General features: G+C 36.0%; 1 protein-coding gene and 1 long non-coding RNA gene across 4 annotated transcripts; one reads left to right on the forward strand and one right to left on the reverse strand.

Annotated features, from left to right (window-relative positions):
• The first annotated feature begins 1,467 nt into the window (after positions 1 to 1,467).
• Positions 1,468 to 8,145, forward strand: LOC131532667 (uncharacterized). Of its 3 annotated transcripts, none has more exons than XR_009268940.1 (5): positions 1,468 to 1,687; positions 1,775 to 1,841; positions 2,213 to 2,342; positions 3,008 to 3,067; positions 7,901 to 8,145. It is a non-coding gene; the product is annotated as an uncharacterized LOC131532667 (long non-coding RNA). The 3 variants fall into 3 exon arrangements; XR_009268942.1 differs by having other exon boundaries at positions 7,904 to 8,145; XR_009268941.1 differs by lacking the exon at positions 3,008 to 3,067.
• mylk2 (myosin light chain kinase 2) lies at positions 5,393 to 14,898 on the reverse strand. Its single transcript, XM_058764510.1, has 16 exons — positions 14,756 to 14,898; positions 13,706 to 13,982; positions 13,300 to 13,385; positions 12,932 to 13,004; positions 11,690 to 12,398; positions 11,296 to 11,465; positions 10,709 to 10,817; positions 10,525 to 10,618; positions 9,435 to 9,544; positions 9,209 to 9,350; positions 8,970 to 9,040; positions 8,623 to 8,751; positions 8,127 to 8,198; positions 7,884 to 7,964; positions 7,170 to 7,302; positions 5,393 to 7,063 (listed from the first exon to the last, which is right to left on the reverse strand). The coding sequence occupies exons 2-16, from the start codon at positions 13,965 to 13,967 to the stop codon at positions 6,983 to 6,985; spliced, it is 2,322 nt and encodes a 773-aa protein (XP_058620493.1). The 5' UTR covers positions 13,968 to 13,982; positions 14,756 to 14,898; the 3' UTR covers positions 5,393 to 6,982.
• Between the last annotated feature and the right edge of the window lie 69 nt (positions 14,899 to 14,967).

Here is a 14,967-nt window from a genome sequence, read left to right on the forward strand (position 1 = left end):
CAGAAACCATCGGTTTACGCTAAAACTGTGGTTAGATTTATTTTAAAATCCTAACCTATTTTGAAATCTGGTTGCAGCACACACACATCTTCCCTTAAATGTTAAACATGTATCATATGATCATATCAATCAACTGATTAAATTGCCTAAAACAGTTTATAATGGTTAAAATGTATTGTCAACAACAATACGAGCGTCACATTTTAAAGGTGCACTCAGTATTTTTACTAATTAAAAAAGGTTTTTACACAAAGAAATGAACAGGCTTTTAATTAGGCTATGTATCAGCTGTTTTATTCTACATGAAGAGGTCGCTCCCTCACGAGCGCCACCATGTTTATATCACATGCCCAGCCGTCATAATAATAGCTATATATAAGCCTATATTGTTTTTCTAATGTGTATTATATATATATATATATATATATATATATGAGTGTATTATCAGTAAACAAAATATTTTTACACCTACGTGTCAGTATTAAGTCTAAAACCAACCACTGAGACAAAAACATCTGTTAAAAAGATAATAAAATAAAAGTTCATATTTTAATTTTGACACGATCATATGATTATTGCATCATATATAAAACTTAACCAGTTCATATCACTAATAGATGTGTTAAGGAGTCATGTTGTTTGTTACACTAACTACAATTAATTTGAGGTCATTTTATTAGTCTTGCAAATATCATTTGACGTATTGAAGACGCCAGCAAAGATTAGATATCATTTAGCTTCATCTTTCCCATTACACATTCACACCCAGTGTGATATAATTTTATTGCAATGTTGTCATGGCCTGAAAAAAATATTTTAATAGACCACAGGAATTAATGAAATTTACCACAGTCGTTTAAAGGAGGTCAACCTTGTGCAGTCATGGAAAGGGAATTCTGGATTAAATTTCATCAGAGCCATTCTGAAAATGTACATAACCTACAAAAAAAAAAAAAAAAGGTTCTTCAGCGGTTCTTTGGGGAGGTTGAGGTGCTATATAGCACCACTGCTGTACATAAAGAGGCCATTAAGCCAGCCATTAAGTTTTTTAACTGTGTTTGCCCTTAGATGGGATTAATGCAGAACACAAATTCGGGTTACCATCCTTGCCCACACCTCACTTCATTATACTCCAAATTTTGTAATTGCAGTAAATTAAACTTACTTTACTAATTGTACATCAGATTTTAATTTTGCATATATATATATATATATATATATATATATATATATATATATAATACACACAATCTTTTTTATTTAATGAACACACACAAAATAAAATGTCTCTGTAACTCATTTACACTCATTTTTTCCCCCCTCAAATTTCGAGATCAAATTTCAGACCCATCACCTATGTTAGTTTAATTTGACTTCCAGTACAATAGGTGGCGATAATTCTCTTAAGGAGTTATTCGCCATTAAACAAGAAGAAGGTGTTACATCCGGGACATTTACGTACTTTGCGCGCCTAAACGGGCTGACGTTTTTCTCACCGTCGCCATTTTCTTTGACCCGCGAATCGCGATGCGGAGCAAACAAGGACGGAAAATACAGAGATTAAGTGTTTTATGTTATTCACACAGTATTAATTTTATAACATCATATTGTTTTAGAACGATATTTCTGTGCGGCTCGCGGTGCGGAGCTGACGAGGAGGTTGCTTTTTAACAGGAAAACACCAAAAGTAAGTGATTTACCTCTTTCACAATATGTAACATCATATTGTTTTACAAAGACATTTATGTGATGTGCGCTCCTAAACTTTTCTCAGAGAGACATTTGCTTTGATTCACGATGCGGAGCAGGCAGAGGTTACTATTATCAACAAGAGACCTAAAGTAAGTGTTTTACCTCATTTACAATGCTTTTTGTAACATCATATTGACAAATCAAACCATTGTAAACTTGCATGTCTCGTGACCAAATGTCATGTCATATCGTGAAGCTTGTAAATTAAGTTATTTTGGATTTGAGTGCTATTTTCGAATATTCATTTGAAATAACTGATTACAGTATTCTATATTGAGTCAGAAAAAAAATTAAAAAGTGATTTTGTCACCTCAAGATATGACACATGACTTAAATAAGCTACTTTTAACAAGTTTTTGTGGGTGCTTTTTTTTAAGAATGTGTTTTTGTTCATCAGAAGTGAGTTATATGGGTTTGGAATTACATTTTTGAGTGAATTATTCCTCTCATGTTGTTACAGATGGTTCATGCTGGAATAACTGGAAAATCAAAAGGAATCAATTTGTTTGAGTATAAAATCATCAGTACGTTGTCAAGTTGGATGAAAAGAGCTCTTGTTAACATTTTTAGGACACATACAACAGACATGGGTAAGCCACGTTTCCATATTTAAGATTATTGATTGTCATGCATAACTTTTTGATCATTAATATTTGTTATTTGCCTAATAATAATTTGAAGTCTGGACTCTTTCTAGTAGGGCTGCCCTCGACTAAAGATTTTCTAAAGACTGTTTTTTTCTTGTTTGTTTTTTTATTGACAACCCCCATTTTTAACAATTTAACTACCCCAATAGGTTGATGCTGGAGAAAATTAACAAAGCATCAGGGAACATCTGCGTGTAATGAAGGAAACAGAGATGCTTAGACCAAACGTAGAGCTCCTCAAAGAAAGGATGGTGCTGATGAAATGCTATCAGACAAATTTTGTGTCCAAATGTAGCACAGAGGACACTCTCTCTGAGTTCATGTGTTTCAGACTGGCCAAAATGCTCAGTACAGTAGTGTTAATTGCCTCCTTATTTAATTGTATGAGTTATGACCATATTTTAATACAGGTGCTGGTCATATAATTAGAATATCATCAAAAAGTTGATTTATTTCACAAATTCCATTCAAAAAGTGAAACTTGTATATTATATTCATTCATTACACACAGACTGATATATTTCAAATGTTTATTTCTTTTAATTTTGATGATTATAACTGACAACTAAGGAAAATCCCAAATTCTGAGTCCTTCAAGTTTTGCAGAGTCCCCTGAAGGAGAAGTTCAGGTGCATGATTTATGACTGAAGATGGCAGACTGAAAAAAGGTAATTAAATCATTACTGCTTAGTTTTTCATTGTACCACCAGGGTTCGTACGGGTGCTTGAAATCCTTGAAAATGCTTGAATTTTAACAGTGTTTTCAATATTTGAAAAGTGCTGGGATTTTGGATAAAGTGCTTAAAAGTGCTTGAAAATGCAGTTGCATTGGTTTCTCATATATATATATATATATATATATATATATATATATATAAAACATTTTCTTATGGAATACTAAATATAATTTTATTTTTTACATAAAATAAGCTACAGCTCCGCTCGAGTCTGCACGTGAGGCTGTAGTGTGGTCTGTCTGTCTTTATTGACGCGCGCCCTCTGATGGAACCTAAATAAATATATATATAATTTATATTTACAGGTGTATAAAAATAATCACATTTGTTTTGCTAAACCCATTTATCATATTATTGAATTTGTCATACAAAAAAAAACCTGAGTAAATTACGTTTGTGAATTGTGACTGGCTGCACAAGTAGTTTAACTACATTTCTCAGTAGTGTGGCGGTAGCATCGCTGCTTTCTGATTCAAATAGCTTTTCGGTAGTTAAGCTCTTTTTTTGATCAAGTAGCACGGTAGCGTCAACAAAAGCTAACGTTACATTTTCCAAAGAAAGCATTCTGAAACTCAAGCTCAAATCAGAAATATAACAGCTACGGATCACTGATCCTGGATCAGTAAGTGACGCCACAGAGCTCTTAACGCCATTGGCTCCTCAAACTGTCAGTCAAACCTTATTATTCCTCCCGCCTCTCTCATCAATGAACTGCGGAGCACAGTTTAGAGCAGGGTTCCTCAAATCTTACCCTGGAGGTCCAATCCACTGCAGAGTTTAGCTTCCACCCTGATCAAACTCACCTCTGTGATTTTCTAATGATCCTGAAGACATTGATTAGCATGTTCAGGTGTGTTTGATTAGGGTTACAGCTAAACTCTGTAGGAAAGTGGATCTCGAGGTCCAGATTTGAGGAGCCCTGGTTTAGAGCATCTCAGCTTGTTTGCAGTCTGAAGGTAAATAAAGAACTGTTGATTGAATAAGTACAGTGTTTTCTTTACTCAAACACTATTTATAAAGGCTAATGCTTTTTTTTGTTTGTTTGTTTTTGAGGAGCGGAGAAGAGTTTCTCTAGCATTTGTCGTCAAGTCACAGCCAAATAGCTCGTGCGAAGCACTGAATCCTTTATAATATGATACTTTGGCCAAATAACAGAAAAAATAGCGACAGAAAACTGGGGGAAACGGGACACGAGTCAGGAAAAAATTTAAATAAATAAAAACGTTCACTGGTCAAAAGCTTCGTATTTGAACTTGATTTTGGTGAAATGTTTATATTAATATCTATGACACATGCAACGATGCAAATAAACGTAGCCTATCTGTAGGCCTAATCATCTGGTAACACTATACAATACGATTTCATTAAAATACATTTGTTACAGTATTTATTAATCTTTGTTAATGTTAGTTAATGAAAATACAGTTGTTCATTGGTAGTTCATGTTAGTTCACAGTGCATTAACAAATGTTAACAAACAACTTTTGATTTTAATAATGCATTAGTAAATGTTGAAATTAACATTAAGATAAATGCTGCAGAAGTATTGTTCATTCTTAGTTCATGTTAATACACTAGTTAACTAATGTTAACTACTGAACCTTATTGTGAAGTGTTACCATTTATATAAATGTATCTGTATACAATAAAGCCACAATACCAACTACAAATAGGAGGTTTCCGGCCGACAGCAAAAATGTATTTTGCCTATGTCACAATTTGAGGTCAATCCGGCCCTGTATTTGATACTGATTGTGTTGCCAAATTGGTTTGGAACAGCTGTTGAATAAACAATTAAACTGAACATGCCTATCTATATCTGCTTGACTGACAGTTTTATTGATCACTGAGAGAGCATTGACTTGGTATGATGTTGGTTCAATAGAAATTTAAAAAAAAAAAATTGAAATGGCTTGGATGTAGTAAATTTACTTTTGCCATGTTGCCGTAGCTTAGCTTGCTACATTCCCCAGGGCTGTAGCTTTAGTGTAGTTAAGCTTCATTTAAAGAAGAGTAACTGTTAGCTTAGCTCACTACATTTTCCAAGTAGCTTGCCCAACACTTGTGCACAAGTGGTGTAATACTTTAGGACATACATATATATTTGAGAGCATAAAAACTGAAAGTCTGAATCGTCAGTCAGTAAAACATTTTTTAACAATGGCAAAATTTTTAACTGAAATGTTATTGCAGCCATGTTGCCTATGAATAAATGAAAATGCATATTTTTAATTAAAAAGAACTTGGTGTGGGCTGCTTTTGGTGCCTGGATTTGTGCTTCAATAATGAAATCCACACTAGAAGTGAAAGATGTCTTCCCTCAGGTAGATTGCATGTTTTCTTGGCTTGCTGGATGTTGGGCTCATGGTCAGTAATCGTGTTGTTGCGTTCACCAAAACTGACTTGCTGAAATCAAAACGTGGACTGAGAAGGGAATCGCGCGAAGCAGGAGTGACCAGCCGGCAGAGGATTCTTAAAGCCTTCATCGAGCGGCTACGTTCGCAATTCAAACAGTAATTTGTCGAGAAAGACTGATTTATTATAAATTGTGCTAATATTAGCTAATTAAATTCAGATTGTGTAGTAAGCTAATAATGTAATCTTGTTACACTATCATTGACTCAAAAGTGCTTTGAGCTGATGTCAGTTTTAAATTTACAAGTAATCAGGACATTACATGGTCTAACTGTTACACTTGCTATCCTAAAAAATACAATCAAGGCCAGGGATCAGTGTGGGAAATGGTAGTTAAAAGGTAATTTATTATTTCAATATATTAATATTATCTATTAAATCTAATAGAGATGTGCTGTGCTCGTTGTCACATCGGACACAAATATGGCGGCAAGCATAGCGGAAGTGACGAATCCACGAATAGCACCTCTTATGGTGCTATATAGCACCTTTTTTTTTTTTTTTAATAAGTGTACTGTAACAAAAAGAAACGACTTTTAGATTTCATTACTATTATAAGTTCAGCACTGGTGACAGCAATGATGCAATTTTAATTCCAGGGAAATTCCACTAAGGTTTACACAATTTCCCATTTAAGATCCTGTTTTTAAATACAAGGGGTTGGGTGTGATCTCATTTTGTGTTTAAGCCTCCCCCAGTGTGACTGTTGATGATTAATGAAATTTATTCCTCTGCAAAGTTGAAAAATAGTTCATAAGTTCATAACCAACATTTAACCAAGTCATTGTTTTGTTTTTTGAAGTTGCGTTCAAAAAATTGGGCATGCTGTTTATTTAACCCGTAACTTAACTTTACTTAGACTGCAATTAAACAAGGGAGAACATTGTGTTTCATCAGCGAAAGAATGACATGAATGTATTTTCAAAAACGGGTTCTTCTGCACTGCATTACTGTGGACAACATCCTGTTTTTACTTCCTGTTTATGGTCTAGCACTCACCTCACAAAACATGACAAAAGCCACCAGTATTCCATTCACGTTTAAGATAAAACTGATTCAATGATCACACCACTGGTCTGCAAGCCATACTCCGTTTAACAGTAACATTTTCTTATATTTTTATTTTTTGTCTCTTCCACATGCTTTTTCAATTAGAATAACATTTTGGTAAAGACAAAAGTGATAAATGAACAAATCCTTGAAAAACGCCAGAGTTTAATAAAGTGATGCCAAAAGGAAATTCAAGAGAAATGTGTAATTTGTACATGAGTTTTATTGCATGTTACAGATGCATTCGAATAATTGCACTGCAGCCAGTGAGTGTTCAGATACAAAAGGTGGGGAGCAATGCAGCACACAATACAAAGACATGATCTGCGTATTATAAAAGCACACATAGTGAGCACAGTCAGCAGGACATCTCTGACACTCTCAGATTCCAAGCGCAGTTAAGGAACCTGAACTTCCAATCTTCTTAAACCTATTTGCTGCAGCAATGGCTATGTAGTTTTTCTGCACAAAGGAGACAGGTGGAAGAGGATGAACGAGAAATACAAGCATTTGTTATCGTTAAACAGTGGTAAGAAAGTGGTAAATCATTGTGTGTTCTGTGTTTCACCTTCCACATTCGTCTGGCCATATATTTCTTGAGGAGAACCTGAGACTTGAGCACAATGTTGCTGCTCTTGGCTTTCTCAGTGATGTTGTTGAGCCACGGGTGTTTGAGAGACTGCGTAGCACTCATACGACCACTGTAAATAAAGACGAACAAATGTTTGGAAAACTTGGAATATACAATACAAGTTGTTTGAAGTACTTTTGCCTTTTTTTTTTTTTGGAGATTGACTGCCACTAGTCATGGTACGTTTTCTTTGTACAGAAACATGCAGCTCAGACATTCTGTGAAGCATCTTGTTTTATGTTCCTAGGAACACACTTACAGGAACAGTTCACATAATGACAATTTGATGAAAATGTACTCACCCTTAGTCTATCCAAGATATAGATGAGTTTGTTTTCCTTATCAGACCATATTTGGAAAAATGTAGCATTACATCACTTGTTACCAGTAGATCACTGTGGATTACTTGTGTGGATTTTTGGACTCATTCTGACGGCACCCATTCACTACAGAGGATCCATTGGTGGGCAAGTGATGCAACGTTAAATTTCCCCAAATCCTTTCTGATGAAGAAAGAAACTCAATTACATCTGGGATAGCCTGAGGGCAAAATTTAAGTAAATAAATATTTTTATTTTGTATTTTTAGATAAATGATTTTATTAAGATTGAATTAGTCTCTTCTCTTCGACGTAAGTCTTTTTAATGTCACCTTCTTTCTCTGATCAGCAGGTTGGAGACGAAGTCCCGAGCCTCAGCAGACACATGCTCAAACGCATCCTCATCAAAGTACCTGCAAACATCCAACAGGGGGCGTTGCTTTACAACAGATTTCACTTTAAACCGTTCTTTAGAGCTGTTTGTAGACTTTATGATTTTTAAATAGATGTTTCAACGCTTGTTTATAATTAGCTCATGTTCTGTTGAGTATAGAATCGATATAATAGCAGCCTACCAGTTGCCCATAAGCACATTGTTGAGGGTCTGGCTGTCGTCATCACCCAGAAAAGGAGAGAGGCCGCTTAATCTAGAACAACAGAAATCAAATATGATTTTTATTGCTTCTCCAGTTCAAGAATTCATCAAACATGAAGCTAACAGTGTTACACAACTTTTTTTTTTTCTGAAGAGGCCCAGAATACTCCATAACACTGGTATTGCTTTAATTAGATTAAGCAGTTGACTGAGTGACCCTGAATGCTGTTTTACGGCCTTGTTTGATGTTTTTGGATTCACTCCCAGTACATTGACCAGACGTCACAACTGTTAGCCAATCTTTGTGACTAATTTGTATGAAATCACTTATTAAAAAAATAATTGAATTTGTAATCAAGGCCTGCTTGTGTCTCTTTTGGAGTGGTGCAGGGAATTTTAAATTCAAATATAGACATTTGTTCAAATAATTATGCAATTGTGAATTACATGTTCTGGTGTGTGTTAATGTGATTTACAGCATGTATGTGACGACTCCCAAAGTCCACATATCTGTAGGGAAGGAGACAAAATCGAAGTTCACCACCTCCGGAGCTAAAAATTCAGGCGTTCCGAATGAAACTTTGAGCTTCTCTCGTGGTTTATATCTGAAGAGGGACGAGGAGAAAAGTCACTTGAACCATAAAAATAAGCCTTGGCTATATTATTTGAACTCTCAGAGGATTAACACATTCAGAAATACACAGTGGTCACTGGAAAGGTATGTAAGGCAAATGTCATGCCAGCAGATACTAATCTTCATTTGAACACATAAACATGCATCGACAAGTACAATACAATAGCAGTGTATAAGTATAAATCCCACCTCCTCGCTAGTCCAAAGTCAATAATTTTCACCTGATGGCTAGAGTGATTAACAAGAAGAATGTTCTCTGGCTGGAAAAAAAAAAGTGATAAACTGTTACACATTTCCCTCTGACATTCCAGTTTCCATAAAGGCTTATGCTATAAACTTACTGAATCCCTTGAGAAAAGAACAAAATCACTAGCCTAAATCTCTAAATCTGACAGAACAATGTGACTCCTTTTTGCTTCATCTGTTACCTTGAGGTCCAGGTGAAGTACATACATCTGGTGCATGTACTGGACACCCTCACAGATCTGTTTCACAAACACCATGGCATCCACCTCGGTCAGCGGACAGCTCTCATCCACGATTCTCTCAAACAACTCGCCTCCCTCCACACTGAATAAAAAAAGACAATGATCTCTGTTGTTTCATTTGCCGCCATGTTGCGTTTTATTGCTTAAAAACAATCACACTACTCACTACTCCAGGATCAGCACAACTTGATTCTTGACCTCAAAGGCTTCATAAAGTTGGAGGATATTGGGGTGACTGAGCTGGTTCATGACCTGGATCTCATTTAGTGCCATGTCCTGCAAAACAACAGGAACAACATTGAGAAATTCATATCATGACCCTGTTTTGTGAGCACTTTTGTTCATATGAGTATAATTGAAGTCTTTCGAAAACATTTGAAAATCTATCGACCCAGGACTTCTGAATGGTAGTGTAACTATCTAACCATAATTAAACCATAATCTGAACATTTATAAGGAAAAATTACACAAATAACTGCCATGCTGCCAAAAAGTCAAAAGAATTATATAGCCTCTCACAGTGTCTCTAGATTTTTGTCATAGTTGTAAATATCCAATTTTGTTTGATTTTCCAAAAATCCAAAATGTTCCATTTTGTTTGTCTCAAATAACCTTGTTTATTATGGTACTGTTATGTTGGTAATAAAAACAAATTGTAGTAGGAGAGCACTAGTTTGGCAGCAACATGTATTCAGACCTGGGTAGTAACTGGTTACATTAAGTATTTACTTAAGTATTTGTATTTAGATTTTATAATGCATAATTACCTTTTTATGGATTACATGATTACATATGTAAACAATGGCCGTAAATCATTTAGAATGTATTCATTTTGCATTTATTATATCTAGATTTACTGTTGATTCTAGAGGTCTGGCCAAAATATTTTCAAACCTGAAAGACTTTGGATGTGTAATATCATTGTTATTTTCATCTTTTCAGTTCAGCGTTGTTTGCAGGTAAAAAACAAACAACAACAAAAAATATATATATATATTTCTATTTTTAGTGTTCAAGTGTTTAAATCAACTCAACTCACAAACCCACTGTAGTTCTTACATTAAGTTTGGGCTTAATGTGGTTCTTACATGAAGCCCAATTTGGGAAACTACAATTTTCATCATGTAAACACTAATGGACTACACAATTTGTAAGTAATCTACCCAGCTCTACATGTATGTTATGGCACTTCTATTCAAAGTGCAGATGCTTTCAGTTATATTTGTAAAGTATTACATATGGACACAGATACTTACTCTTTCTCTGGCATTTCTTGTGTTGATGATTTTAGCAGCAAGCCTCATCCCCGTCTTTGTCTCCGTACATTTGTGCACCTTGCCAAAGCGACCACTGATGATACAGATATTAAATGTGGTGGTAAAAAAATAATTGATTTAAGTGAATGCTAACAGTTACAGTAAGCAGAAATGTTGATCTCACCCTCCCAGCACTTCTCTGGTGTGGATACTGAAGGTATCACTGGCTGGAGGGTTAGACTTCAGCGAGACAAACCGGTGAGCAAACGGCGCGGGCTGAGGTGAAGCATCATCTGAAAAGAGCCAGAAAGACACTGTTATATGTGTTTTCCAGACAACGATTTGTCTAAATCAATGGGAATCTTGGGTCAGCCATCACTATGAGATGTTCATGGTGTTGATATCTGATCTATAATGCTCTTCATGTTGGGTTGGAGTGGGAACAGCTGCAGGAGAGTGGATGATACAATAATGTGCCAGGAACAAAGGATTATCATTTTCTAGATACTTCAGATTTCTAAGGTCAGGCTATACTAGAGGCCTCCTGTCACCTCTTTAACCTTTGAAAACAAATTCACACAAGCACAGTTCTGTCATACGGTGGTTATTTTATTCTCTTCTGAAATCTATTTACTGACATTGTCAATTACACATAACCTTGAACTTAATTTCCTTTTAAATTATTTGCTTTTTTTTTTTTTTTTTTTTTTTACTTTTAATTAGTTTTTACTGTATGTTATCAGACAAAAAACAAAAAAACAGGTTACTTACCTATTACTTTAAAACAGGTTTTAGGAGGGTTATTGCTCTTCATCTGTACTGAAATCTTGTCTGTAGCTGGAGTTATTTTAATCTGTATTCCACCTGAACTGTGGTTTGCTGCTCCGACTGCTTCAGTAGTTTTCTTAGCTAGAGGTGCTGATACCGTGTGGACCTGTAATCTGTATAAGATGAAAAACATTGCCATTTATAAAACTATGCAGTACTATGTTTATACACAGACTATATATAGTCACTTTTGCTTACAGGCTGCATTTATTTGATCAAAAAAACAAAAACAGTAATATCTTAAAAACATAGTCCAAGTCAACCACTGCTCCAAAAGTAATACAATGCATTTTAAATCGAGGGACAAGCAATGCATCCATTGCTTGATTTACCTTACCTCTGTAGGGAATTAGGGCAGCTGTGCACTTGTCTGAGTGCGAAAGCCTCTTTTGTGGCTGTAGTAACATTCAAACCCATTGTTTTTGGCGGTTTGTGGCTTGACGGTAACAATGTTGCATCTTGTGCTGTAGGTTTTACTGATGATTTTCCAGAACTCTGTGCAGTTGCTACAGGGGGACCCAGACTTGTTTTGGGAAATGTTTGGATTGGTGTTGCATCTGTAGGAACATTGGGAGGATTGTTGGGTACCAGTGAAGCTGTACATTGAGGCATTTCTGGAGCAACCAGTCCAGTTGTTTTCGGTACGGTTTGATTTGGTAGGGTTACATTCACTGCTTCACTATGCTTCGATCTGATTGCGTCGGGCAAAACCACAATCTTTGTCACAGGAATAGGTGCTTTGGTGTTTGGCAGTGACACCTTCCTGTTGTCTTGGGCTTCTGTCTTTGGTGGGGCAATACCTGGAGTCCTCTGGGTCACCACTGACGCAGCAATGACGGGTTTCGGGACATCATTCTGGTTTGGTGGCATGTTCTTATTCATTTTCTGTGTTTGATGATGAGATAGTTCCAATCTTGGGGTTACAGTGGATGTTTCTTTTTCTCCCTTGATTTGCAATTTAGCTTCCTGTTGAACTTTGACGTTTGTTGAATCTTTTTTAGCTTCTCTTATCGTACCATTGTTTTCATTGATTTCTAGCAAAATACCTGCACAAACACAAAGAATATACAACATAAGGCTTTATTATACTAGTATGCAAGTTATAGTATATACATAGTATATATATTTTAAACCCCAATGTCATTCTCTTTTATTTGTATAACCTTTTATTTATGGTTTGTTCTCTAGTCAGGTGATTTGTGGGTCTCCCTGTCATTCTGCAGCGCATAAATAGTTAACACGCTAACAGGCCTGTCATTCAGATTTATGTCCATCAAAAATGACCATGACAATCCTGCTGCCCCACTTCACCTTTCCAAATGACATATATGGTGTAATAACATATCGAGGGGTGAGAACCAGAAGTGTAAGTGACATTTCACCAACTTTACAGGAGAGCCAAAACTAAAATTCTACCATAGTTTGATCTGACTTTGTGTACTGATTTCAATTGTTTATAATACAAATTTGTACACTCATGGATGACAGTACTTTTGCCAGTAGAAATTTATATATCTCCATTTCACCAAAAATGTCACTTACGCCCTTCTGGTTCTCACCCTTGATATACTGTAGTTACCTTTCTCCGAAGGCATATTAAAAGCATGTGGCACCATTTTACAGTCTCTGTCCAAGCGAACATAGACTTCCTCCTGTCAATAGAGAGTGACAGAAGAAAAAGCTGTTTACAAACCGGAATAAAATACATGGTCAAGGCCTGATCAGACCAAAAAAAGATAACTGTAGCAAGAACTACTGTATGTTAGTGTCGACCCTAATGGTTGATAACATTCAGTTTATTATATGAGCGTACTGCAGTTAGTGTTCTTGTTAGTGTTAAATTTAATTTATGCCATTTTGATTAATGCAATCACTGTTGGCCATAGTCTTAAGAGTTAATGCAACCATTTATAAGCAATTCTGGCTGTTGTCCTTCTTTCCACTGACCGCAGAGGTTCGAACAGGTAGTGATTTCCGTCTCTGTAGAGCCACTAAAGGCACAGACGCTCTCTCACACTGTCTGTCCTCCAGACCTTACATATTTAAGAGACAAAACAGAAAATTATTTAGACACCAACCTAGTTCCAAACCTGTATGACTTGTTTTTTCTGTGGAACACAAGAGCATATTTTGAAGAAAACTGGTAACAAACACTTTAGGTTTCCATTGACTTTCATTGATTGGACAAAAAATACAATGGAAGTCAGCAGGAACCAATAGTGTTTTGTTATTAACATTCTTCAAAATATTTGTGTTCAGCAGTAGAAAATCAGGTTTGGAATGACATGCGTAAATGACGACAGTTTTCAGTTTGGTTGGACTATCCCCTTTAAGACACATTCTGGCTCCATACCACGTGCAAGTTCCTCCAGAGCTGTTCTCATCTCCAGGACTTTCATTTCAAGAGAATCCAGAAGTCTGGTCTGAGCTGACAGCTGGCTGGTCACAGTCTCCTGCAGTGTGCTGTGCCGAACGCAGGTCTCACACATGGGGCAACTTCTCCCTGGGCTCAAGAGGAGCTGCTCCACTTTAAATCGTAGGTCATCAACCTTGGCCTCCAGGGTTGTGGGGCTGGATGGAGGCAGGGGGCATTTCATAGAGCCCTTGACAGACATGGAATGAAGGTTGTGCTAGAGAGAGATGAAAAATAGAGGTATTGAAGACAAGGTCTTCTTAAGGTCAAAATTACAATTAGGCCTGTGGATTTACACACAGTGGACATCATTGTTGCTACTTTCACGTTTTTAATAGAAACCCTGCTGAAATAAATAAATAGACTAAGTTGGTTTGCTGGTCTTAGCTGGCTTAAGCTAGTCTCCTAGCATGACCAGCTGAAAAGAACACAACCTCCTCTAAAAATAATAAATCAATAGATCCAACTAATACCAGCAAACAAGCTTAGACTGGTTAAACAGTTTTTTCCCCCAGCAGGGAAACAAAATAAAACTCAGGTAGGCAAAGTTTTGCATGCACAGCCGACAAGTAACATGGACTTTTTATTTAATGTTAAATTAATTCAACTAACTAAATTTAATTAAGTTAATATTACAATTAAGTATATTACTTCAAAACAACATTAAGGAATATTTTAGTAAGTAGCCTATTTTAGTCTAGCAAATGCATTTCAGCTGTAACATTTCAAATGTATAACTTTTTTGTAGTTCATTGAAAACTTCCTGCAGTATGACAAATTAACTTTTTTTAAATAGAAATATTCCATATGTATGTGTAACTGTTCCATAATGATAGATGTACACATAATTACAAAAACAATTTTTAGAAAAAAACAATTAAATATAGCTTTACAGCTAACCTCCATAGTAATTAAGTATAATCTTAATGTCTTCCGACTCTACTCCAAATAAGATATTTTACAATAAATTCTCAACCATTTCACACCCACCTGTAAAGATGTTTGCCCAGTGAAAAGTACATGCGTTTTCCAACCAAGGGTTTGAACAGACTGTTCTCTAGAAGCTCACAGAGTACCAGCCTGTCAGAATCCTCTTTCATCACTCTGTAGCCACCTCACCAGAAATAGGCAGACCAGAGAAGGGAGCTCACAAACAGTAAACTGATAATAGAGGCATGCAGAGCTGGCCCTGGGGAGGGGGC

The sequence above is a fragment of the Onychostoma macrolepis genome, chromosome 23, assembly GCF_012432095.1.
Source record: "Onychostoma macrolepis isolate SWU-2019 chromosome 23, ASM1243209v1, whole genome shotgun sequence".
Lineage (NCBI taxonomy): Eukaryota > Metazoa > Chordata > Actinopteri > Cypriniformes > Cyprinidae > Onychostoma > Onychostoma macrolepis.

Excerpts from the sequence above, each read along its gene's own strand:
- mylk2 (XM_058764510.1), bottom strand. The coding sequence starts at position 13,967 with ATGTCTGTCAAGGGCTCTATGAAATGCCCCCTGCCTCCATCCAGCCCC. Across the intron at positions 9,041-9,208 it reads TACTTCACCTGGACCTCAAG|CCAGAGAACATTCTTCTTGT; the intron begins GTAACAGATGAA and ends TTTTTTTTCCAG. Across the intron at positions 7,303-7,883 it reads CTGCTGATCAGAGAAAGAAG|TGGTCGTATGAGTGCTACGC; the intron begins GTGACATTAAAA and ends CTTTATTTACAG.